General features: G+C 32.5%; 2 protein-coding genes across 10 annotated transcripts; both read right to left on the reverse strand.

Moving 5' to 3' along the window:
* Positions 1-1,989: 1,989 nt before the first annotated feature.
* LOC110647923 (ureide permease 2) lies at positions 1,990-5,501 on the reverse strand. Of its 5 annotated transcripts, none has more exons than XM_021801966.2 (8): positions 5,143-5,501; positions 4,395-4,688; positions 4,051-4,189; positions 3,785-3,959; positions 3,362-3,405; positions 3,169-3,266; positions 2,699-3,073; positions 1,990-2,418 (listed from the first exon to the last, which is right to left on the reverse strand). In XM_021801966.2, exons 2-8 carry the CDS (start codon positions 4,629-4,631, stop codon positions 2,266-2,268), a joined length of 1,221 nt encoding a protein of 406 aa, XP_021657658.2. In that variant the 5' UTR covers positions 4,632-4,688; positions 5,143-5,501; the 3' UTR covers positions 1,990-2,265. The 5 variants fall into 5 exon arrangements, 2 of the variants coding, with proteins under 2 accessions (XP_021657658.2, XP_058010102.1); XM_058154119.1 differs by lacking the exon at positions 5,143-5,501 and having other exon boundaries at positions 4,395-4,445; positions 4,529-4,674; XR_009151466.1 differs by having other exon boundaries at positions 2,281-2,418; positions 2,568-3,073.
* Positions 5,502-9,856: 4,355 nt separating this feature from the next.
* Positions 9,857-14,015, reverse strand: LOC131183341 (ureide permease 1-like). Of its 5 annotated transcripts, XR_009151467.1 has the most exons (9): positions 13,917-14,015; positions 13,220-13,528; positions 12,959-13,097; positions 12,700-12,852; positions 12,383-12,480; positions 10,978-11,112; positions 10,738-10,876; positions 10,592-10,662; positions 10,401-10,472 (listed from the first exon to the last, which is right to left on the reverse strand). XR_009151467.1 is itself a non-coding variant. In XM_058154121.1 (8 exons), exons 1-8 carry the CDS (start codon positions 13,965-13,967, stop codon positions 10,320-10,322), a joined length of 1,173 nt encoding a protein of 390 aa, XP_058010104.1. In that variant the 5' UTR covers positions 13,968-14,015; the 3' UTR covers positions 9,857-10,319. The 5 variants fall into 5 exon arrangements, 4 of the variants coding, with proteins under 4 accessions (XP_058010104.1, XP_058010103.1, XP_058010106.1 ...); XM_058154121.1 differs by lacking the exon at positions 10,592-10,662 and having other exon boundaries at positions 9,857-10,472; positions 10,982-11,112; XM_058154123.1 differs by lacking the exon at positions 10,592-10,662 and having other exon boundaries at positions 10,331-10,472.
* Between the last annotated feature and the right edge of the window lie 12,738 nt (positions 14,016-26,753).

The raw sequence follows: 26,753 nt of genomic DNA on the forward strand, positions 1-26,753 counted from the left end.
CTCTGCATTAGAGCAATTAGGATTCTGGGAACAGGCATTTAGTGTCTTTATATTGATTGATATCTGACTATAAAATTTACTGATGCGTTGCACTGAATTTATTTGAGATTAATTTGATCTTATTGACTCTATAAAATTATTAAAATAAACTATTGGAATTGCACTATCAGTTATTATTTGCTATCTGAAATTTTTTGTTGATTTTGATTGATTTATACAAATTGATTTTCTGTTTTGAATTGGTACCTGTGTCCAGTATCTGTTTCTATTATCTGGCCATACCGTGTAGATTATCACGGTATTAGGTTGCATTGTCAAGTCATGCATCATTACAGTTTATGGTTTGCATTAGTATCATATGCATTGATATTTGTGAAGGACGAAGAAAGTATCTAATATCTGGTAGCGCGCTTACCATCTAGCCTTTGGTGATGTGGGGTATCATCACCCTGGTGCACTGTACAATAAAATTTTTATTGAATGAATTTCTTTTATTTATATGTTTTATGAAATTATTTTATTAATGATTTTGATAGTATGAGCATGATTTTATTGAATAAAAAATTTATTGTGAAATTAATCAAGCGTCTGCCTGTTCCTATTCCGTTGTGTGTTATAATTATTATTCACTGAGCATTTAGCTCAAACCACGTTTTCTCTGTCTGTTATCTATTTCAGATCAGTAGAATTCTGCAGTTGATCCAAATATTCAGTCCATTTTTTGGAGAGGGACAATCTTTGATTTGTTCTCATGGTATGTCCGAATTCATGTTTCCTCGAGCTAATAATTAGTTTAGTTTATTGAACAGTTTAAGTTTTTATTTGAAATCTGTAGAGACTCTGCAGTTTACTTATGGGATATTTATGATGTTTATTCATTATTTTGTTTATTTAGATTTTATTTATTTTTTGAGATTAGTAAGTGCAATATATTTATTCAAGATACTCTGATAAGACTTGCATGATTTAAGAATATGCACTTAAATTATGCACCGATCACGACACAGAATTTTGGATCGTGACAAAGTTGGTATCAGATATATGAAATTATTGTTAACTAATTAAAATAAAATAATAATAAATAATAAATATATATGGGTTTCTTACTTTATTATGAAAAATAAATTGTTTAACAAAATTTTCCAATTTATTTCATAAAATTTTTGTAAAATAATATTATTTTTCATAAAATAATTAATTACAAAAAATTACTAATTTAACAAAAAAATAATTTTTTTTTCAAATAAAAAATATATAAATAATTATATTTTTTTTGTAACATTTTTAAATTTTAATTAAAAATTCTAGATAATTATACTTTATTTTATATTATCTATAATTAATATTTTTTAATATTACAAAAATATTATATATGTTTTTAGTGAGGAAATTTTTTTTTTCTGTCAAGTTAATAAATTTTTCATAATTAATTATTTTATAGAAAATATTATCAGCTACAAAAATTTCATAATATCAATTATAAAATTTTATTAAATCATTTCACTTTTTATAATTTTGTATAAAATCAAGTAACTATATAAGATAACTATATATTAGTAATATGTTAGTTACATAGTACAGTTATTTTCTTTTAATAACTATCGTCATCTCTTCAATTGATACCAAAGAACAGCACAAACCCAACCTATGTCGATTAAAATTTTTGCAAGAATTTAGATAAATCCTAGGTTGAAGACTCTAACTCATTTCAGTGGATCTTCAGGTAAGTTGGTATTTATTGAAAAAGTTCAATTAGTCTATTTTTAATTTTTTTATCTAATTCAGTTCAGAAGTTTATTGGGCTTCTTTTTAATTTTTTGTCCACTTTAATTGAGAAATTTTAATTTACACTCAATTTAGTCTAAAAATTAAGAAAAATAAAAAATTAAATTTCTTAATTTTAAGATTTAAATTAAGAAATTAAGAAATTTAAATTAAATATTTAACGATAATTAAAAGGTATATTAAAAAAAAATAGGATGAAAGGAATTACAAAGAGAAAAACATATTAAATTTAATTTTAAATTAGTGGACAATGCTAATATTATCTGAGATATGTACATCAATCATTTCAGTTTCCAGTTATTACAATCACAAAGCAACACAGGATCCGTGTATTAAATATCGGGAAGGATCTCCCAAACAATGGATTTGCTGACATAAAAATTGACCAAGCTGGTTCAGCCTTTGCCTGCTTTAGACTACCCTATCTTTCAATAATCTAAGCTTTATGTACTTCCCAGAAGATAACATTCGAGTGAGTACTCATTTCCGGTGGCCTGAAGAAGCCATGAGAACCCCAACAGCCACAATAAACATGGACAACATACTTGTCAGCAAAATATATGTTCTTCTTGATGATTTTCTGTACTCTTTGAAGATTACTATGCCCCAAAATGTGCTCACAAGTGGGAGTGCCTGAAATTAACATCTCATGTCAGATGATTACATCAATTTGGTAGGTAATTACAAGACACTTAAGCATGAACATTGGTTTTCAAGATAAGAAGTCACAGTTTGGAGCGATGAAAATAGCCTCTCTGGAAAGCAGGAGTAAGGTTGCATACATCAACCTTTCCTAAATCCCAAACATGTGAGATGCTTCATGCATTGGGTCACTCGTTATTGTTTTCCAAGATAGACATCAGCAATCTGCAAAACAAACACTTACGTGTTCATAAAAGATAAAGACACTAACCTGAACAGCATCTGCTGCTGCATATCCTGCAGCTTGACCACCCATAAATTGAAGGCCATTCCCAAACCCACATAATAATCCAGCCAGGAAGGCCCAGCCTCTGCCATTCCAATCATTAACATAAGCCCTCAATGTTGATTTGGGTAGGTTCAGTACAGGCCGATAAAGGAAAATGACATTTAAAATTATGGCAAGTACAAAACAGGAGACTGAGAACCAGAAAAATGCAGTGTAGACAACTAATTTAGGAACCCCTTTCTTCAAGGCGTGCCATTGATCATTTGTAGCTAAGTTGAAAGCTGGTGAGAAGAGTGAGAAGCAAAAACCAGCAAAGAAAGTTATAGCCAGTCCAATCAAAGTACCCTTCCCAAACACCTGCAATTAAAGCCAAACCCTCAATTTTGTGTAATGCAATAGTTAAGGGTGATGGGACACTAAATTAACAGAAATAATCAAATTGAGCAATAAACCTTGATTGATCTTCTGTTTTCAAGCTCTATGAGGAAAGCTGCAGTTCCAGCTTTTGCCTTCCCTGGAGGAGCATTTCCATTCTCCAGATCCTTTGCTCCTGAGCAATAATAACAATAAAAAGAGCATTTTCAGTGTCAAACTAACAGAATAAGCCAAAAAGAAATTGCGGTAGAATTCCATCAAACTCCATACCATTGTTTGGAAATTCTTCCTTGGTTGTGGAAGAACCTGTGTCCCTGGAAGAAGGTTAAAATTCCATGGTGGCATCAGCTCGATATCATCAACCAATGAGTAACAGAAAAAATGAGGTTACAGAACATTTTTTCCCCATAAAATCTCAACCAGCACTAACCAAAGTCTCTCCCAAAAAGTTTTTTTTTTTTTTTAAATGAAAATTGAAAAAATGTTAAAAAAAAGAATCAACCGTTAGATTTGATCAAAACCGGAATTGAACTGGCCGAGGACCCTGCAATCCGGTTTAGGCCGGTTTCGGCCCAAACCAGCCCTTTGGCCAGGTCTACTAGACATGGAACATACCGAAAGGAAAAATTAGAAATCCATTCCAAACCATCAAATGTTTTGATTTATGTATTTCAAAGCAAGAAAAATACATACACCGTTTCAAGTTTGTTGTCATTTGATAAATTCTTGAGCTTTGTTTTATTATCAGCTGCATTGGAAGAATGAACAGCTGAACCAAGACAAACAGCAATCAAGAAGCAACCAACCCCAGGAAAAAGAATCTCAGCCCTATTAATTTTGTCATCCAAGAAGTAATTCAAGGTTGTTCCTGTCACAAAAAAAATAAAGAACAACAGAAGGGTAAGAAAAATTAAAGCCTTAATGTAATAAAAGTGTCAAAGTTATTTCAATACACAGACCTATAACAACAGTTATGCTAGAAGTGATGACTTCCACCACTGACAAACCAACAAAAGCCCAAGCATACTGTGTGGATAAGTTTCCAATGCTAAGCACCACTCCACCAGCCATTGCAAACATAACAGAGGGCCAATTATCCTGGAGAATCAAATTGTAAGTTAACATATATTCGTAGAGCCTACACTAATCACCTTAGCAGAATTCAAATCAATAATAATATAAAATAATAGAATTAGCACACTAATTGGCTCAATTTAGCACTACCCAGTAACCACTTACTAGTAAAGATTAAGCAGAATAGCATAACTTTTTGCTTAATCTTTATGCTCTAAATTACTAATACCTGAGAAAGTTGGGTTAGAAAATTCGGTGACTCAGGTGTGCTCTTGCCAATCTCACCAAAAGAGAAAGCTATAATTACAGCGGCCAAGAGATTGGTGATGGAATAATCAAGGTAAGTATGCTGAGGAAGTCGACCTCGTCTTTCTAGCAGAGTCATAATAGCAGGCCATGTGCCTAAGAAAAACAGAGAAAATAGCATGCATACTATGGCTCCACCTTTGCTCTCCACTAGATACATCTTCAGAGACAGATAATCCTCTCTGCCTGGTAAAACAGCATATATCCCTGAAAAATCCTGCAAAATAGACGAAATTTCCAATTATAAAAGCAGCAAATCGGGTGGCTTGTTAATATATAAACCACTGAAAATCAGACCAACCCAGACCACTAAATTTTCTTAATATATAAACCACTGAAAATCAGACCAACCCAGACCACTGAATTTTCTTGCTTGAAAAAAAGATACTGGAGTCAAATCACATCAATGAGAAGCAAAAATCATTATTCCACACTTATGGAGACCCAATTAACGTGTTCATGATATGAAAATTAGGCGTGAATAGATCCTATATAATAAACAAGAAAAGAGAGGATGCGCAGAAAAACAAATTAAAGAAGAAAGAAAAAGAAATCACAGAATCAAAAGAAGGCAACACCATCCAAGAAAAACAAAAGAAAAATAGTTGCAATTGAATGAAAGAACCCAGTTGGTCGGCATGTCCAAACAAACAAGCAAAACAACAACATACCAATGATGTGATTCGAAGAAGAGAAATGCACCAAAGAGCAATACAAAATTAAAGAAACTATGTGGGAAATCTGAGTAAACCAGCAGCCCGTGATTAAGATTCAGATTCTGATTCTGGTTGAGTATGAATTTGGAATCATTTAAATAAGAGTCTGACACAGAGAGACATTCTGATAAGTTGATATTCAAACGTTGAAACAACAGCAAGATAAGAAATAGACGGAAAAGTGGGAGAGTTTGCTGGGGAAGTGCATTTTCTTCTTCTAAATGCCTGTGTTGGATGCAGTTTTTAACGTTTTGCGTTGCCGGTCTGGGCTGGCTGCTTGCCACTCATAAGCTCCTATTGGCTATTGGCTCCTACGTTTTCCAAGTCAACCTGCTACGATAATCTGCTTCCTACCGCCTACCGCCTACCGCCAACATCTTTAAAAGATACGTCCGCACTTGGCGCTACCATTTCAATTATTGTGACCTTATTAGTTTTTAATTACAGTCGGAGACGATAAATTTTTGCACATTAAAATTAAATTTTCTAAACTCTGTTTATTTTGTCAGAAATAATTTATATAAAAAAATATTTTAAAAAAATAATTTTTAATTTTAAAAATTTTTTTCACTATTTTTTTGTAATGTTAATAAAATGAGTTTATTTTATGTATAAGTGTTTTTAAATTTTCAATTTTAATAAAATTATGAAAATTTAAAAACATAAAATAATTTAATTTTTACTTTGAACAAGAAAATATTTTCTTTCATGATAAATAATTTTAAAATATTTTTTTAGTAAAGCCAAACATTTTTTAGTAGGGAATTGAATGATTAAAGATTTTAATTTGAGTCTATTAAATAATATACTTTCAGTTGTTAGACTATATTTAGTTAGATAAAGTAAAGTCAAACTTTAATTAATAAAAGAGGTTTTTTCTATTTTTACTAACTAGATTTAGGGGTGAGTATTCGGTTCGAAATGAACCGAACTGAATTAAATTATAAAAATTAAATTTTAAATTTTAGAAACCGAATCGAACTGAAATGGGTGAAAAATCGAACTGAACTGTTATATTTCTGTTCGGTTCGGTTTAAATCGATCGATTTTAATTTTTAATTAATTTTTTAATTTAGACTTGATTTTCAAGTTATTTGGTCTAAGTTTAACTTTGGTTTGAACCTAATAACCATTAATCAATGAATTAAATAATTAATATATATATAATTAAATATAATTAATAAATTTCCCATAAAAATAAATCAATTCAAAAATTAATTCGGTTCGATTTGATTTGATTTGAATATATAATTACTATTCAGTTCGGTTTAGTTTAACCGATTTTTTTCCTTCAAAACCGAACCGAACCGAAATAATTAAAATTTTTATAATGTAAAACCGAACCAAACCGATTAAATTTTAAAACTGAATCAATTGAACCAAATTAACTCGGTTCGGTTCGATTTTTCAGTTTGAACCGAATTCTGCTCAGCCCTAACTAGATTAACCTAGCTAAATAAATTATTAAATATTTTAAGTGAACTAAAAAAATAGTGCTACTCATATTTATATATAGGAATCGCCTATAAATTGAATCAGACTAGAATTGATTGTTTCGATTCAAATTTTAAAAAGATTGAAATCACAATTTTGATTTTGATTTGATTAGATCCAACTATTTAAATTTTTAAAGTTTTTATTTATAAAAAAAAATCCGTGAATTGAGCCAGACTAAAATTGATTATTTTGATTCAAAGTTTAAAAGATTAAAATTACATTTTCGATTTTGATTTGATTAAATTCAACTGTTTAATTTTTAAAAAATTGTTATTTTATTGAGAAAAAAAAATGATTTAGGTCTGAAACTAAATCAATTGATTTCAATATGATTCATATTGATTTTAGTCTGATTTTGAATTAAACCAATTTCATAATAATTTAATTCTTATTCTGAATCAATTTTTGACAAGAGCTATGAGAATTTTATTTTTTTTAATACAATGGAAATAAATCACTATTATTCTGAATGTATTTAAGAATTTTTGATAAAATATTTGTGATATCAATTGCTCTTTCATTTGATTACGCATCATTTCATTTAAATAAAATAAATATCTTAAAATGAAAATTGACTCATAAAAATATTTTTAAAAATTTTAAATATTAAAAAATTAAATTAATAAAAAATATTTTTTTTAATTAAATAAAAAAAATACACAAAAATTTATAAATAAAATTTTAATTAATAATTTTAGAGGACAATATAAGAGAAGGGGATCTTCAAATGTTGAAAACAGCTGCAAGACAAAAGATAGACGGAAAAGTGAGATAGACGGAAAAGTGCGATCGTTTGCTGGGGAAGTGCATTTTCTTTGCGTCGCCGGTCCGTGCTGGCTACTTGCTGCTCATATTAGCTATTAGCTCCTACGTCATTTAAGTCAACGCGTGCGATCAGATACTCGCGGCAAATTCTACACTGCACCCACATAAAAATTTAATTTATACATAAAAATATTTTTCATAAAAATATTTTTTATTATTTAATTATAATTTTAAATTAATAAAATATATTTATATAAATATTTTTATATATTATTAAAATTATTAAAATCTAAAAAATAATTTTTTCTGGTAAAAAAAATATTTTTTATTGATTAATTTTTTTATTACCTCTAAACACTGAAAAATTTGGAATGCTTTTTAAAAAAATATTTTTTATAAAATAAAAGAAACATAAGATTTATTATTTTTTTTATTTTTAAAAAAGTTATTTAAATTCAAAATCAAATTATTTGATTTCAATTTGATTTATAATAGATTTTAGTTTGATTTTAAATTGAATCAATCTAATTCTAATTTTGAATCTGATCTATTTATATATACATGAGATTTTTTTTAAAATTATAAAAATTAAATTTTATATTTATATGAGTAAATTATTATTACGTTGAATATGAAACGGTCAAAATTTTTACTTTAAATTTTTATTATATCAATTGGTATTTCATTTAACTACGTATCATAAATAAAACAAAATGTCTTATCAGCAAAAAAAAAAAAAAAAAAAAATATATATATATATATATGTCTTGAAATTGAAAAATATAAAATGGAAAATGACATTTAGTAAATACAATGAATATCATACAAAATGTTGATAAGTACTTTCCGTAATTGAAATCCATCCAAGATTTGCCTTTTATGGTTTATCATTTTCCTTTTTTAACGTAGAATTTTATAATAATTTAATTTAATTAATTTTTTTTAATTAATTTAATATTTAAAATTAAAATAATTTTTTTTTAATTTAAAAAAATAAAAATCAAACATAATTTTATGAAATTTTAATTGAATTCTTTTATATGATATATTTTCATTGAAAAATTTAGCATCACTTTAAATTTTTATTTAATTTTTAAATGCTTAGATTTTTATTTTTATATAGATTAAATATAAAATTTATTTAATTAAAGGATCATATTAATGAAATAAAAGGCTTAAAAATTAAAATAAAAATTGAGAATATTATTAGACTTTTTAAGTAGAATTAAAATGTTAATTTATTTATTAATTTAAAATTTATGGTATCATGTATATTGTCAAGATGGTTTAGACGTGCAATGCAAGATTACCTCCTTTATTATGTGTACACGAATGTGGGATTGCGGGTCAACTCTAGCCCCTTATTGTGATTAATTAGTAGTTGATTGCCATTAGTAGGATGAATAATAGGTTTCTTGTTGGAATATTAAACCCTAGAAATTAAAATCGACCCAACTGATTTAATTTAGAATTTTAATTTTGTTTTCTTATAATACTGTGTAGTTCAGTTTTAATTTTAAGAAATTTAATTAATTTAATTTAATTTGATTTTTGAGGAAAAAATTAATTGAATTAAACAAAATTAAAAATATTTTTTAATTAATTTTTATTAGACTTAAATTATAGTTAAAAATGCCAAACATAATTGAATCGAACCTGAAAAAAATTCAAGATGAATTTTAAATCAAATCAAATTTATTCGGTTTGTTTTGACTTGCTAAAAATTTTTTGTTGGTTTAATTCAATTAGATTTGATTTGGTCTACTAATATTATTTTATTTTTATTTTTTTTAATATGTAATTAATAGAGATATATTTTCAGTTATATTTTAATAAGACATACTTTTATATTATTTATAAAACATAATTTATTTAATTTTCATTGAATTCTCTCTATTTTCAGTTAATTAGTTATTCAATTGCTTTCGAATATAATTAAGTTATTAATTTTTTTAATTATGTAACCATTATTATTAGGTAAATTATAATATATTAATATATATTTATTTTGTATACCTGTAACTTGATATAGTACATGCATATAATTCTTTTTTTTACAGCATATAATTCTTTTTTTTTCATTATCTTTTTACTTTTTAAATTATTAATATTGTTTTTTAAGAATAATATTAATATTATTAAATAAAAATAATATTTAAATATATTATATTTCTTTAATATATTAAGAGGATATAAATTTTTTTTAATATTTTAAAGTGATGAAAATGATTATATAATTTAATGAACCTCAAATTATTTTATATTTTAATCAATATTTTTATTATATTTGCTACTAGTCATAAGATTGTACGCAATACCAATGTTTATTTTGTAATACAAACAGCCATCCCATTCATTAAATATTTTCCATGCCACAGCTCATCTTCTTAAGAACATGACAAATAAATAAAGAGAATTCCCATGTTTGTCTTTTCGTTTCAGATTTTTTAAGAACATTTGAATCTCCTGTTCTTGAGAAGCATAGAAGTGATGATGGTGATGTAAAAGAGAGAGATGAAAATGAGGAAAACAAGATTAAACCAGTACAAGCATCACAGTAATGGGCTCTACTCAAGGATTTATTAAATAAATCAAGACAAACCAACTCCTGACAGAAGATCCTTCAAGAATTCCAATATTAGTGTTCTTGTCTACCTTTCTCCCTCCAAAAACCAATCTGTTACTATTGCTTTATTATAATTTCATAGACAGAAATCCAGGATTCTTTTCTTGAATTAGGAAGCAGCTCCCTTCCAATGGGTGTATTTACAAATTTTACATGACTTGTTTTATTGACTGTCTGATCAACCATGGAACTGCTTAATAATCTATTTTCTGTACAGTTCCAGGCATGTTATGACGTTCTGGGCTCACTTTCGATGCCCTGCTGATGCCATTAGAATTGCAACAGCTACAATAAACATTAACAACATGCTGGCTAGTAATACATATGTTCTTCTTGATGATCTCTGGTAATCTCCAAACAAAACTATGCCCCAAAAAGTGGAAACAAGTGGTAGTGCCTGAAATGACCACCACAAAATTGAAAGTTTTGGTGAAACTATAAGTCAAATGAAACCTAAGCTCTTTATGTTAAACACATAACAACAATTAAGCCTTAATTTTAAATTAGTTGGAGTACCTATATAAATCATTTTTCGTCATTCAGCTCTACGTTGAACATAATTGTGTGAAAATCAAGTTTGTCACTGACTAAATGAAGTTATAAACCATTTTCAGAATCATCAGCAAAATGATTATTTCATTTGTGCATGCACTAGAACAAACCTGAACTGCATCTGCAGCTGCATATCCTGCTGCTTCACCACCCATAAATTGGAGACCATTTCCAAACCCACAAAGGAGACCAGCCAAAAACGCCCAACCTCTGCCATTCCAGTCTTTCAGATAAGACTTCACTGATGATCTGGGTAAATTCAGCAATGGGCGATAAAGGAAGATAACATTGAGAATGATGGCAAGTGCAAAACAAGAGATTGAAAACCAAAAAAATGCAGTGTAGACAACCAACTTAGCAACCCCTTTCTTCAAGGCGTGCCATTGATCATTTGTTGCCAAGTTAAAAGCTGGTGAGAACAATGAGAAGCAAACACCAGCAAAGAAGGCTATGCTAAGTCCAGACAAAGTGCTCTTCCCAAAAACCTGCAAGTAAAGACAAAGGAAATAAGGAATGTTCTTATAATGTAGAGACATCAATATTTACCCCTTGTTTGGATGATAGTTTCCCATGGTTTCATAATACATGGTATGATAATGCTACTTATTTGTAAAGATTGTTCTTGGAGAATGGTGGTTTTGGGTTGTAAAGTGATGATTCATTAACCATGATTTTACCACATTTTTTTAAACCGCCAAATCGTTGGTTTTAGATGATTTAAAATTTTTGCATTCCAATTTTATACTCACACAATTTACAAAATTCTAATTATACTATATTCTTTTTATTTATAAACATTCCTTATCCCTCATCTTCAGTCTCTCCCTTCCATAAAAAATCTTCAATCTCTCCCTTCTACAAAAAATCTTCAGTCGCTCACATACGTCAATCCTCCGTCGTCTCTCACATTACAGGTCTCCTCCATAGCCCCTTCTCAAGCTTTGGTATGTCTACAATTAGTCCATAAAAAATCTTCAATCTCTCTTTTCTACAAAAAATCTTCAGTCTCTCACATACGTTAGTCCTCCATGGTCTCTCATGTCATAGGTCTCCTACATAGCCCCTTCTCAAGTTTTGGTAGGTCTGCAATTAGGCTTCAATACCCCTCTCTACTCTTACTTTAGCCGCCAATTTTGGGTGTGGATATAGTCCAAACTTATTACAGTGTGAGCTTTTATTGGTAATTATCCTTTTTTGTTCCTGTTTGATTGTTGGGTTTGGTTTTCTGATTCTTTTATTACCTCGCTCTAGAATTTATTTTCTTGTTTGTTGGTGAGTGATTTCATTTTGTATAGCTAAGCTATTTTGCCTATTTTGTCAATTGGATAATCAACATTGAACTTTTTGGTTCTGGAAAAAATTCATCATTTTTAAAACAGTACAAGCAAAGTTTAAAACAACTTTTTATATATTTAAAATAGCAATAAGGGTATATTAGTAATCTTCGTACTTATTATACCATACCATAGCATATAACCAAACAAGAAAATGTTATTAAACCATTCTGTACCATATTATCTTTCCAAACATGTTAACAATAAAAACCATACAATACAATAAAGTACAGTATGATACAATGCATTAATAAACCATGCTGTACTCAACCCAAATACAGTGTTAGTTGCAAGAATATGACAGCTTTAGCTGTGAGATAATATTGTAGTTTACCAAATTAAGAGAATTGCATGCAGCAAACAGAAGGTCAATGACATAAATTCTCAAGTTAATACCATAAAATAAATGTAGGTCACCAACCTTAATCGCTCTTCTTTTCTCAAGCTCTACAAGGAAGTCTGCTGTTCCAAATTTCACATTGTCTGCAGTATCATTTCCAGTTTCCAGATCCTCTGTACCTAAAGAAAGTGTAACAATTTCTGATATGAAATTCATATATCATGTAAGTGCTACTACAGGTTCATTCTTTGCAAGCACTACAATAAACTATAAGCAACATTGCAACATTCACAAAATACATGGACCAATAAACGAATTATTTCTTAACCACCAGAAATTTAATAGGAGATAAAGAGGGAAATTAGAAAAGGCATATTCTGTTCCAAGATTGTAATCACTTGACAAACTTCTGAGCTTTGCTATATTATCAGCTGTATTGGATGAGTGAACAGCTGAAGCAAGACAGACTGCAATCAAGAAGCATCCAACACCAGGGAAAAGAATCTCAGCCTTGTTAATTTTTTCATCTAAGAAATAATTCAAGGTTGTGCCTGTTATAACCAAACCAAAGATTAAAAAGGGAATAAAAAATTAGTCAATTGACAAGCTATAAACTTAAATAGATACAATTCTTTCACCATGTGGACACAGACAAACCTATTAAAACAGTCATGCTAGCAGTAATCACTTCTGTCACTGATAAACCAGCAAAAGCCAAAGCATACTGTGTGCATAAATTTCCAATGCTAAGCACCACACCACCACCCACTGCAAACATGACTGAAGGCCAATTTTCCTGCATCAATCACACAAGATTCAAATATCACATTCAAATGGTGTTATGCCATTGCAAAAAAACAAAAAAGCATGGAACAATCAACAAAAGATGAAATTGTGAAAGTAATTGGCTCAACATACACTCAGCTGAGAAAGTTGGGTTATAAAATTTGGTTTCTCTGGTGTGCTCTTCCCTATCTCACCAAAAGTTAAAGCAAAAAATAAAGCAGCCAGGAGATTTGTGATGGAATAATCCAGGTAAGTATGCTGAGGAAGACGGCCTCGTCTTTCTAGCAGAGTAAAAATAGCAGGCCATGTCCCTAAGAAGAATAAAGACAGCAGCATGCATATTATGGCTCCTCCTTTGCTCTCCACCAGGTACATTTTCAACCCACCAGAGACAATCTTCTCAATTGGAAGAGTAATCAAAGTGGGTATTCCTAAAAACTCCTGCAAATGCAAACCCAACAAGCAGTTAAGGAATTCATACGTCATGGGGCCTTCTGGTGGCCAAATTAAGCAAACCCATCATTCGTTGAGGAAGAAAGCAATGTGCAGTTGCTTTGAAAACAAAAAATTGAAAAATTTAAGAATCCATTGAAAAAGAAGCATCGTAATTTTTCATAGTGTCTTCAAAAATTATACAAGAATGAATATCCAACTAAAAGAACAATAGAAAACAGATGAGAAAATAGGAATCTTGAAGGACAATAATACTACAGAATAAAGGCTCAATAAAGCATAAAGAATCAGAAATATAACTCTGAAGAACATAAGTAGCATCCAATATCTATTCAACAAAAACTCAAACACTGAAGTACATGAAGAAAAAGCATACCATATTCAGTTTCTGAAGCACAAACCCAGAAAACCAGATGCTCTTTAACATTAATCATTCACTATATTCAATAAATTCTACGATGACATATATATATATGCAAGAAAAATCAAAGCACCAACCGAATTTTTTTTTTTTTAAAGAAAAGAAGAACGATGTGCAAGTGTTTTGTATCTGTATTATTGGGGAGATATTAGAGTCAGTTTTATATTATTGTTACTGCTCAAAATTTTGTAAGTATGCTTAAACAATGCAAGTCATATCTTGAATGAATATATTATTATTTATTAATCTCAAAAATAGATAAAATTTTAATAAATAAAATGCTAAATAAACATCATAAATATTTCATAAGTAAATTGTTAAGTCTCTACAGATTTCAAATAAAAATTTAAATTATTCAATAAACTAAACCAATTATTAGCCCGAGAAAATATAAATTCGGGCATACATGAGAATAAATCAAAGATTGTCCCTCTGCAGAAAATGGACTGAATATTTGGATCAGCTACAAAATTTTATTGTTCTGAAACAGATAACAGACAGAGAAAACGTGGTTTGAGCTAAATGCTCAGTGAATGATAATTATAGCACACAACAGAACAGGAACAGGCAGACGCTTGATTAATTTCATAATAAATTTTCTATTCAATAAAATCATACTTATGCTAACAAAATCATTAATAAAATAATTTCATAAAACATATAAATAAAAGAAATTTATTCAATGAAAATTTTATGGTACGGTTGTCATGGGTGCCTCACGTGGCTAGATATTGTCCGCTTTGGGCCTCAGCCCTCACGGTTTTGTTCCTGGGCTGAGCCTCTGCCCAACCCAAAACGCGTCTAACCAAGCAAGGCCACCCCCTTCATATAAGTCCAAGAACTCCCCCATACTTGGCCGATGTGGGATTGAGTTACCTCTGTGACATCTCCCCCACCCGATCCTGCAACGACCTCGTTGCGGTCAAACCCTGCCTACACCTCTGTGCGCTTGGCGTGAGTCGACCAAGATGGGTCGGCTCTGATACCAAATGTCACGGGTGCCTCACGTGGCTAGATATTGTCCGCTTTGGGCCTCAGCCCTCACGGTTTTGTTCCTGGGCTGAGCCTCTGCCCAACCCAAAAAGCGTCTAACCAAGCAAGGCCACCCCCTTCATATAAGTCCAGGAACTCCCCCATACTTGGCCGATGTGAGATTGAGTCACCTCTGTGACATGTGATGATACCCCATATCACCAAAGGCTAGATGGTAAGCTTCCTACTAGATATTAGATACCTTCCTACTCCTTCATGGATATCAATGCATGTGATACTAATGCAAACCATAAACTACAATGATGCATGACTCGACAATACAACCTAATATCGTGATAGTTCACACGGTGGGGCCAGATAACAGAAACAGATACTGGGTAAAGGTACCAATTCAAAACAGAAAATCAATTTGTACAAATCAATCAAAAGCAATAAAAAATTTCAGATAACAAATAATAACTGATAGTGCAATTCCAATAGTTTATTTCAATAATTTCAAAGAGTCAATAAGATCAAATCAATATCAAATAAATTCAGTGTAACACATCAGTAAATTTTATAGTTAGATATTAATCAATATAAAGACACTAAAGGCTTGTTCCCAGAATCCTAATGGCTCTAATGCAGATATAATTGACAAAATCAATTATTTAATCAAAATCGAAATAAAATTCAATAATAAAATAAAACTCAAGAAAATCACATGAAAAATTATTGTTAAAATACTGATTTAAAATTTCATTTAATAACAAATTTAATGCTGAGAAATTTTAAAAGGAACTAAAACGGTATCATGTATTATAACTATCACTCACCTGGAACCTCCAAGACAATAGTTATTTTCAATAGAAGAGAAATAATTTTAACTGACTGATTGAATATTCAAATCTTCTACACATCCAAAATATTAAAGAAAAATATTAAATAATAATAAAATAAAATAACTTATATATATATATATATATATATTTGCGGATTTGCGGTTGATGAACGGGACACATGGTGGGACTTGCGGATTTGCGATGGATGAGTGGGACGAGACGCATTGTGGGACGTACAGTTATATATATATATATATATATATATATATATATATATATATATATATATATATATATATATAACAATTAATTATTGTCCAACAGTAATTATGATCAACCCAATTTAATACTAATGATTAAAGAAAAAAAATGAATTTCTAGAATAGTTGTAACAGATCAAGAAAAGAAAATAAAATTAGATTCACTCATTTTTAAATAAAGAACAAGAATTTTTATCTTGAAAATAGAATCGAAGGTAATGAATAGAGAAGTAAAAATTTAGGAATTCTCTGCGCACATCAGATTATAAAACCGTATATATATATATATATATATATATATATATATATATATATATATATATATATATATATATATATATATATATATATATATATATATAGACACACACACACACATATATATACATATATAACAATAAATAAAAGATGATGAAAATACCTGTTGAGAGTATTTGGTAGGAAAAGGAGGTGACAAACAGGTTTTGAGGGCAAAGTTTAGCAGAAGGAATGATTAGGGTATATATATTTCAAGAGTTCTATTAGGTGTAGAATGTGATAAGAGTTATTATTGAATTGGGTTGTTCAGATAAATATTTTAAATTATTGTTAGATAATTAAAATAAATAAATAATTACATAGATAAATATTGAATTTCCACATACTTCTCCCTTTAAAAGAAATTCGGTCTCCGAATTTAAACATACAAAATTCTAATCTAAAGAATCAAATAAATGGGGATATTTGGCTTGCATTTCAGATTCTGCCTCCCATGTGGTCTCACTACTTAAGTGATTATCCCACAAGACTTTGACCAAAGCCACTTCCTTAGACTAGAGTTTCCTAATTTGTCGATCTAAAAGCTTTACTTGTTGCTCATCATATGACATATCATCCTTAAATTATATGGTCTGAGGTTGTAAAACATGAGATGGATCTGATACATACTTCCTAAGCATAGAAATATGGAAAACTGGATGTACATGTGCAAAACCAGGTGGAAGGGCTAAACAATAAGCAACTGCTCCAATTCTCTCCAAAATTTCAAATGGACCAACAAAATGAGGGCTAAGGTTCCCTTTCTTCCAAAACCTCATGATTCCTTTCATAGGTGAAATTTTCAGAAATACATGATCACCAACCATAAACTCTACATCTTTACGCTTAGGGTCAGCATAACTTCTCTGTCGACTTTGGACAGTCAAAAGTCTATCATGAATTAGTCGAACCTTCTCTGAAGTTAACTGTATCAACTCTGGTCTAGTAAGCCTTCTTTCTCCAACTTCATCCCAACAAATCGGTGACTTACAACTTCGACCATATAATGCCTCGTATGGAGCCATCTCTATACTTGCCTGATAACTGTTATCATAAGCAAACTCCACTAAAGGCAAATGATGATCCTAACAGCCACCAAAATCCATAACACATGCACGAAGCATGTCCTCCAACGTCTATATGGTCCTTTCTGACTGTCCATCTATCTGAGGGTGAAAAGCAATACTAAAGTCTACCCGTGTTCCTAAAGCTTCTTGGAATTTCTTTCAAAATCGAGAAGTAAATTGAGAACCACGATCAAAGACAATGGAAATTGGAACATCATGAAGACTAACAATCTTGTCTATATACAACTATGCAAGTTTAGCAAAGTCATATGTAGTCTTCACAGGAAGGAAATGAGTAGATTTTGTCAATTTATCCACTATCACCCAAACTGCATTGTAACCACCTCGTGTACTAGGTAAACCCACAATAAAGTTCATAGTAATGTGCTCCTACTTTCACTCGGGAATAGGTAACGGGTGAAGTAACCCAGATGGTCTTTGATGTTTTGCCTTAACCTGTTGACAAGTCAAACATTTAGCAACAAAGTCTGCAACATGCAACATCCCTCTTCATGCCACCCCACCAATAATTCTCCCTTAAATCACAGTACATCTTAGTTGAAGCTGAGTGTACTGTGTTAGCAAAATGGTGTGCCTCATCCATGATTTCTCTTCTCAACTCATCAACACTGGGAACACAAAGTCTAATGCCATAATGAAGAACTCCATCATCATTTAACATGAACACTTGAGCTTGGCCTTGATGAATACTAACTATAATCTCACACAACTGAGAATCCCTCTTATGAGCAGTCTTAATTCGATTAATCAAGATAGGCCTAACTCGCAAACTCTACTCCCTGATCTAAAAACTCATGTAATTCACCAATCAGAGGCCTCCTCTTGGTAGATATATGGGCTAAACTACTAGCAGACTTCCTGCTTAGAGCATCAGCCACCACATTGGCTTTTCCAGGGTGATACCATATGGTGCAATCATAATCTTTCAACAATTCTACCCATCTCCTTGCCTAAGATTAAGATCACGTTGGTTAAAGATATATTTGAGACTTTTGTGGTCAGTGAAGATCTCACAAGTCTCACCATACAGATAGTGCCTCCAGATTTTAAAAGCAAAAATTACTGCAGCCATTTCCAAATCATCAGTTGGATAATTCTGCTCGTGCCTTTTCAATTGACGATAAGCATATGCAACAACCCATCCATGTTGCATCAAAACACATCCTAAACCAATCCTAGAAGCATCACAATACACTGCATAACCCCCTGATCTAAACGGAAGAGCTAACACTGGTGTTATAGTCAAACGAGTCTTAAGCTCCTGAAAACTTTTTGTTTCACAAGCCTCAGAACACTAAAATTTCACGTTCTTCTGTGTCAACTTAATTAAAGGTGCTGCAATATGAGAGAAGTCTTGAACAAACCGTCTATAATACCCTGCTAACCCAAGAAACTACGAATCTCTGACACTGTTGTGGGTCTAGGCCAATAAAGTACTGCTTCAACTTTCTTCTTATCAACACACACCCCATCCTTAGATACTGTATGGCCTAGGAAAGCTACACTATCTAACCAAAACTCACATTTAAGAACTTGGCATATAGCTTGTGTTCTCATAAGGTCTAAAGGACAATTCTCAAATGCTGCACATGCTCCTATTTACTCTTTGAGTACACTAGAATGTCATCAATAAACACTATAACAAATTAATCTAAGAAAGGTTTGAAAACTCTATTCATGAGATCTATAAAAGCGGCTGGGGTATTGGTAAGACTAAAAGGCATTACGAGAAATTCATAGTGTCCATACCTAGTTCTAAAGGCAATCTTGAGTATGTTTTCTTTCTTGACCCTCAATTGATGATACTCAGATCGAAAATCAATCTTGGAAAAACACTTTGCACCTTGAAGTTGGTCAAATAGTTCATCTTTGCGTGAAAGAGGATACTTATTACGCACAGTTACCTTATTCAATTGCCTATAATCAATGCACATTCTCAAAGACCCATCATTCTTCCGCACAAATAATATAGGAGCACCCCATGGAGAAACACTAAGGCGAATAAACCCCTTATCTAGTGGGTCTTGTAACTGCTCCTTCAACTCCTTAAGTTCTGTAGGTGCCATACGATAAGGTGGCATAGATATGGGCTCAGTTCTAGGAACTAAGTCTACACTAAACTCTACCTCTTGTTCTGAGGGTAAACCTGATAAATCTTCTGGAAACACATCAGGGAACTCCTTAACCACTGCAACATTCTCCAAACCTGCACCTTCTACTCGAACGTCTCTAACATAAGCTAGATACCCCTTACACCTCTTTCGCAATAATATTTTAGCACTCACTGCTGAGATAAGATTACTAGAGGCTATACTACGATCTCTCTGAAATTGAAATTTTGTCTCCCCAGGAATTTTAAAGAACATAACTTTATTATGATAATCCAATGAAATGTGATAAGTGGCTAACCAGTCCATGCTTAAAATCACATTAAACTCAAACATATCCAAAGAAACAATATCTGCAACTAATTCCCTATCTCCAATGTGAACTATACATCCCCTATACACCATATCAGTGTCTATTGCATTACCTGTAGGTGTTGATACAAATAAAGAATACTCCAACAGAGTAGGAAGCGTACTAAATCTCATGGAAAAATATGGAGAAATAAAGGAATGGTTGTGCCCTCTGTTATCAAAGGCGCGCCTCAGGCATAAGGCGCACCAGGCGCAGCCCCAGGAGCCTCGGGACAGCTAAGACGCACCACCTCACCAAGGCGCACTGAGGCCCACCGAGGCGCGCCCCAATGTGGCAAGGCGCTTGATAAAAAGGTATGCTGTTATGGTTTTTTTTTTAAGCTTGTCCAGCAGCCAGCAAAAAGGAAAAAAGAAGAAGAAGAAAAAGAAGAAGAAGAACAAGAAGAAGAAAAGGAGTGAAGAGAGAAATCAAACAAACCTGGTAGTATTTTTTCTTATTCTTCTTCTTCTTTTTCTTCTCCTCTCACTCTCCTCTGCTCTCTTCCCCTGTGCTGCATTTTTTTCTTTTTGTTTCAGTGTTTCTTTTTTTTTTTTTTTGCTGCCAATGCTATGCTTTCTCTCTCTCTCTCTCTCTCTCCCTTTCCTGTGCTGGGTATTCTTTTTCTGCTTCTCTTTTTTTTTTTTGGACTGCCATGCTCTCTCTCTCTCTCTCTCTCTCTCTCTCTCTCTCTCTCTCTCTCTCTCTCCTGTAGTGTTTCTGCACTGCACTTTCTGTGTCTGCTTCTCTTTTTTTTTTGGACTGCCATGCTCTCTCTCTCTCTCTCTCTCTCTCTCTCTCTCTCCTGCAGTGTTTCTGCACTGCACTCTCTCTCTCTCTCTCTCTCTCTCTCCTGCAGTGTTTCTGCACTGAACTTTCTTTTCTGCATTTTTTTTTTGCTGCCATGCTCTCTCTCTCTCTTTCTGCCTTGCTTGTTCTGCCTTTGTTTACGCACTACACTTTCTTCTTACGTATCTTTTTTTCTTTGCCAATGCCATGCTCTCTGTTCAGTTTACTGCTTTATTCTGTAATTGCAATTTTTCATTTTCTTCTTTTCATGCTCTCTCCTTAGTCCTTACCGTGCAATGTTTTTCTTTTCCTTTTCTTTTTAGTATAAATTTGTGATTTTGATATATTGTTTATTGTGAATGTGTGAAAATATGTTGAGACTTGACCTTTATTGTTAATATGTGCAAATATGAGTATGAGGAGGATAATGAAGATGATGAAGAAGATGAAGAGGATTTTGATTTTTCTATTGATGTGGATTGAATATTTAGTAGTTTTCTAGTTTATTAAACTTTAATTTTTAGTAGTTTATTTTTATCTCTTTTAGATTATAAACTAATTATTACTTACATATTTGTTAGTTATTATTATATAGTTTTATGTTACTTGAGGTGTGATAGCATAATTATAATTTTTTTTATTTTTAATAAATATTTTTCATTTTTGAACCTTGGCTCTCTCGGGCGCGCGCCTGCGCCTTGCGCCTTGCGCCTTGCGCCTAGGCTCCAAGACACCTTGGCGCCTCGGTGCGCCTTGAGCCTTTGATACCTATGGTTGTGCCCCAGTCTTAGCCATAGGCGTCTGTTCAAATGTCTGATTAATAATTTGAGGTGGTACCTCCCTTGTTGGATCAAGATTTGCACCATTAAGACCCTTGGCCCTAGCTCTCCTCTTATATTTAACAGAATCAGGCATCTATTCATTTTAACAAACAAGTATTAAATCTGAAAATGTGAGCCAAATTAAGACAGGTGAAAAAGTATGAAGGACACAGATATCTAAAGTAATGATAAACTAAAAAGACGTTAAGGATCCTATGCTCCACAAGTTTACTAGACCTCAACCAGGCTCTGATACCAACTTTATCATGACCCAAAATTCTGAACCGTGAACGGCGCATAATTTAAGTATTATTAAATCATGCAAGTCTTATCAGAGTATCTTGAATGAATATATTGTCGCTTACTAATCGCAAAAATAGACAAAATCCAAATAAACAAAATGCTGAATAAATATCATAAATATCCCATAAGTAAACTACGAAGTCTCTACGGATTTCAAATAAAAACTTAAACTATTCAATAAACTAAACTAATTATTAGCCCGATAAAACATGAATTCGGACATACCATGTCACACCTTACCCCTCTGTAAGGCATAACATGATCCCGTAGAATACTTAATGAACTACCGAACTTCACCTACCGATAACTCATTAAGTACCCTATAAGGGATTTTTAAAAAAAAAAATTTACATTTTGAAAGTGATGAGCAGTTTAGTGAGGATTAAAAACCATTTATTCAAAACTTAAATACTAGTGAAAATTTTTGTCCATTTTAATTTTGCCGCAAATTTTATAAAAATTTTAACAGAGTTCCGTTTGTATTTGGAGAAAACCGTTCTTCAAATACCTAAAAAAAACACTTCCAAAAATTTTCCACAACTCCCATCCTCCAATAAATCTCAATCAACTCAATTCAAATCACTTCAAAATAATTCCACAATTCAATCAAAATTTATCATCACAAAATATTTAATAATTTCATTCACGTGGCATAAAGTATGAAATTTCTAAGTACAAACATTAATTTACAAAAGGAAATCTAAAAATAATATTATTACAATTTATTTTTACAACTGCTCAACTTTACATTGATACATACAACATTCCTATATTTACATCAAAATTAACTATAAGGGTATAAAATAATACCCGTACAAACAGACCGATATAGTTCTCAAGTCAATAGCAGCTCACTCTGTTGCTTTCTCCTTGCTCTTATCTGGGACAGCAAAATAAGCTATCACTGAGTATAAAAATACTCAGTAGTGCACAATAAAAATTTGAAATACAATACATAAATCATTCATTGATGAAACACAATTTGAATACTTCTTAGTCACATTTCACAAATATCAAAGCTCATAATAACACCATTTAGTCAAATAATTTATTAAACACAGTGTTGCCAAAATCATACACACTTAAGCCATGACACAAAATTTTCGATCAATGCCGTGTTGTACACCATGACAAAGCAATCTACAACCCCATTAATAGAAATCAATGAGGGAGGTGGCTAGCTAGCTAATGAGTACTCATCCGATCTCAACCTCAACTGGCAAGCCAGAGAGGGAGGAAAATAAACGATCTCAACCCCATAAATGGAGGAGGAATAATGTGATACTGTCATGCTAAGTGTGAACATAAAATCAATTCAAAACAATTTATGCAAATAATTTATTGGAAATCTGGTAAATTTTCAAAGTCATATTCACAATCATAAATGGCAACACAATTCGTAATTAACTCAAGAAAAATCAAATTTTCAAGAATCATATATTTAAACAACAATTACTGTACCTGGACTGACGTGAGTCGCCTCTAGGCCTTGACTCAGTCTCTCAGAGCTTCCAAGTATTTTTCAGCTGAAACACAATTTCACAGTGTTTCAGTACCATAACTTAGCATAAATCCAAAAATAAATTTCACTTAATTTTTACCTAGCTTTAATGTGCTAATTTCGACGTTCTCGAAGTTTTTGTGTTTCGGGTTACTATTCACTACACTATTCAAGTCAAATTGTTGACTTCTTAAGGCTTAATAGATATGGGAACTCCAACTTCACCCACATACCACATTTTGGTCATTAAATTTGTTGGTTTTGGTTATTTTCTCAAAACTTAAGTCCTTTTGGCAAAATTGTCAAATTTTCAATTTTGGTGTCTCTAATTGCGCTGTTCCATTGGTCAAACTACTGTTGGAATTTGACAAAACTTCCTTCATAGAAAGTGTTCCTTATTGTCTTAAGTTTATTCTCATTTTTGGATCACCCCAATTGGAGTTTTGTAGCTCAAGTTATGGCCATTTGAACCAGGGCTGCCGGGTTAGACACAACCCAGATTTTCTGGGCAATTTGTGATGTTGGCAATTTTGGGTCACCAATTGGGGTGGCCAAATGGCTTGGTTGCTGGCAGAATTTGGACTTGTGTTTTTCATGAAAGTTTTAGGTCTATATCTCATCTAACAACTGGTAAAATTTCAGGTCATTTAGACCTGCCTAGCTCGAGTTATGACCAAATGAACAGATTCATTTAGTCAGTTTGTACAGTGGCAGACTGCACTTTTCCAATTTTGGTCAATTTGTTCACTAGGTTTTGGTCACTTTTTGGGCATGGTTCCTAAATAAAAATTGTGTCATTTTATGTCTATTTTCATCCCCAATTGGTGCCATATCAATTGGACTTGTAAAATTTCATTTTTGGTCCTTCAAAGTTGACTTGGTCATATTGCCAGCAGCATGACCATACACCCTCCGAATTTAACTTAATTTCCAACCATTCCCACACAACTCATTTGGTCACAATTGACCATTTTTCACTTCACAATAGGTCAAACACATCATTTACTCATTTCTTCAAATTTTTACCTCAAAACCCTAGGCCTCCAAACCCTAATCACACTAAGTTGTTGCATTTAATCACACTTAAGCATTTCAATCTTACTACCATTCTCATACAAATTTACTAACACATTTAATTCATTCAAAACACATCATACCCTCATACATCCATGGCTGGCCAAAATTTCAGTTTATTCCCTCACACATATTTTTATTTCATTTTGAGTTTATTTACAAGTTCTTAATGCCATACATACACTAATTAAACTAAAAAAAATTGAAGTTTGTATTACTAATGTAACACCCCAAAATTTTATTATTTATGAGTATTTTTGGTATTTTAATTTTATTTGAATTTTAGGAATTTTTTTGAGATTTTTTGGATTTTAAAAATCGGGTTCGATTTTCCGAAAATATAAACTTTGATGATTTTTAAAAATTAATTTAAAGACCACGTGGCAAAACTAAAAATATATTTGGAGTCTACGTATTTTTCTGAGTTTTACGAAATTTTTTCGGAATTTTTGGACCTCGTTTTCGGTCCCGAGGCATAGTAAAAATTCAAAATTTTGTATCCTGAATTGAACCGGCCGAATCGAACCGGACCGATCGAATCGGACCGGCCCTTTTCCTTCTTCCTTTTCTTCTCCCGCGCGCGACGCCCTCTCCTCTCTTCTCTCTCGTTTCTCTCTCCTCTCGCTAGCCATGCGCCAGCCATTGACCAATGACCAAGCGCGCGCCCGGCCGGTACGCCTGGGAAAATCTCGCAAGCGCCTGCGCGCTCGGCCGCTCGACTTCCTCGGCGCCGATCCGGCCCACCAATTGGACCGGGTCTTGTGTCCAAAATCATCTACTCGGCGAGCTTTCCATAGACACCAAACGCCGAAATCCATCGAGCGGATTGTCAGATTTTTGCTCGGGAAGATTTTAGCCCATTTCGACTTTTGGGCTAGATTTCTCGGCAGTGAATCCACGAGAAAACCGAGGCCACCAAGCATGCTCCATTCGTCGAGAGCCTTATAGCGACATAAATTTGAATTTTTCCGACACCGTTTTTGGTGGGTCCCACGAACCGCGGTGTATTTTCGAGCATTAAATGAGCTTAGAAAATTCTGAAAAATTTATGTACTAACCCCGTGTTATGGGCTTCGTGTAGGTATCCTCGATTCGCGGAAATTCGGCGATTGATCGGTGCGCAAAATTAGGCGAACGGACGTTCTGGGAAAAGTCTCGAATTGGTGGTAGGGTTTTGGCTAGCCCCCATTGTCGGGCGTCGGCGCGTTCAAGTCGGAATCGGCAAAGGTAAACCCGAACCTAGTTTTTACGTAATTTTCTAGTGCTTAAATAGGATTAAAAATCCATAAAATATTCGTGGTAGCTTAGAAAATTACGATTCTTTTTGCAATAGCTTAGTAATATTGCTAAGGACCGCGGGGCAAAGTTTTATAATTTTTAGAGCTTGTTTGGGCAGTTTTTGCAAAAATGATCAATAATAAGGACTAAATTGAAATTTTGCGTATTGTGATGGATGATTGATTTGATGGGCCCAGGAGGGGCTGTGTGATATGATTGAACTGTTGATATATGGATTGTGAGTATAGAAGTGCGTTTTTAGCCCTTTTGCAGGTTGGGTAGGTCCTAGGTATAGGGGAGACTCTGCCGGATTTTCGGCACGACTTAGGACGTACTTGATATTTTTCTTTGTTTGTATTGAGTCAAATTTATTAAATAGATGTAATGTAATTGTCAGGTGAGCCGGGACAGCCTTCTTCCTCCGCCCAGCCGCCACAGTAATTTGTCGTCAAGTTTGTGAGTAAAATATTAATTTTAACTGTAATTTCGATATTATTATATGTTCAGCATGCCCATGCATCACTTATATGCATATATTTATGTAGTTAAACTCTAGGCACGAATTATGTTGCATTCATAACTGTTAATGTGCCATGAGTGTTGTTGTTGTGGTAATTTGGAGCAGTGTGCGTGCGTTGGCGTGCGTGTGATGTGGTGTGGACTATGGATAGGGCCAGGGTAGTCACGGCTTGAGTTCTTCATTGGGACCGTTCCTTGAGGGTTGTCACGGCTTGAGTTCTTCTGGGACCCTCGATTTGGTTTATTAAGCGAAAGTCCGGCTTGAGTTCGTCGCTGGCACCAAGTTGGATTTAAGAGAGCTGTATAGGGGATCAGCTCCCAATATATTATGATTGATGCTACAGGGTGTGTGAGTGCTCCAAATTACCTTTTTGATGCTATGATGTGAATATGATGTTGATGTTGCATTTCACTCTCTGGTGCATTAGTTCTGAGATAGTTATAGAGATTATGGTTAAAATTGATATTTTACTCTCGAGTCGACGCTCACTCTGTTCAAAAATTTTACAGCCACGGGAGGATATTTTGTTGCAGGTTAACTCGCTTTTCTACCTCGCAGGTTGTTTATCAATATTGTGTAATTTTAATTAC

The sequence above is a fragment of the Hevea brasiliensis genome, chromosome 9 (genome assembly GCF_030052815.1).
Source record: "Hevea brasiliensis isolate MT/VB/25A 57/8 chromosome 9, ASM3005281v1, whole genome shotgun sequence".
Taxonomy (NCBI): Eukaryota; Viridiplantae; Streptophyta; class Magnoliopsida; order Malpighiales; family Euphorbiaceae; genus Hevea; species Hevea brasiliensis.

Excerpts from the sequence above, each read along its gene's own strand:
- LOC110647923 (XM_021801966.2), bottom strand. The coding sequence starts at position 4,631 with ATGTATCTAGTGGAGAGCAAAGGTGGAGCCATAGTATGCATGCTATTT. Across the intron at positions 4,190-4,394 it reads TTCTAACCCAACTTTCTCAG|GATAATTGGCCCTCTGTTAT; the intron begins GTATTAGTAATT and ends TTGATTCTCCAG. Across the intron at positions 3,074-3,168 it reads AAAACAGAAGATCAATCAAG|GTGTTTGGGAAGGGTACTTT; the intron begins GTTTATTGCTCA and ends CTTTAATTGCAG.
- LOC131183341 (XM_058154120.1), bottom strand. The coding sequence starts at position 13,967 with ATGTTAAAGAGCATCTGGTTTTCTGGGTTTGTGCTTCAGAAACTGAAT. Across the intron at positions 13,529-13,916 it reads TGCTTCAGAAACTGAATATG|GAGTTTTTAGGAATACCCAC; the intron begins GTATGCTTTTTC and ends TTGCATTTGCAG. Across the intron at positions 12,853-12,958 it reads TAGCATGACTGTTTTAATAG|GCACAACCTTGAATTATTTC; the intron begins GTTTGTCTGTGT and ends TGGTTATAACAG.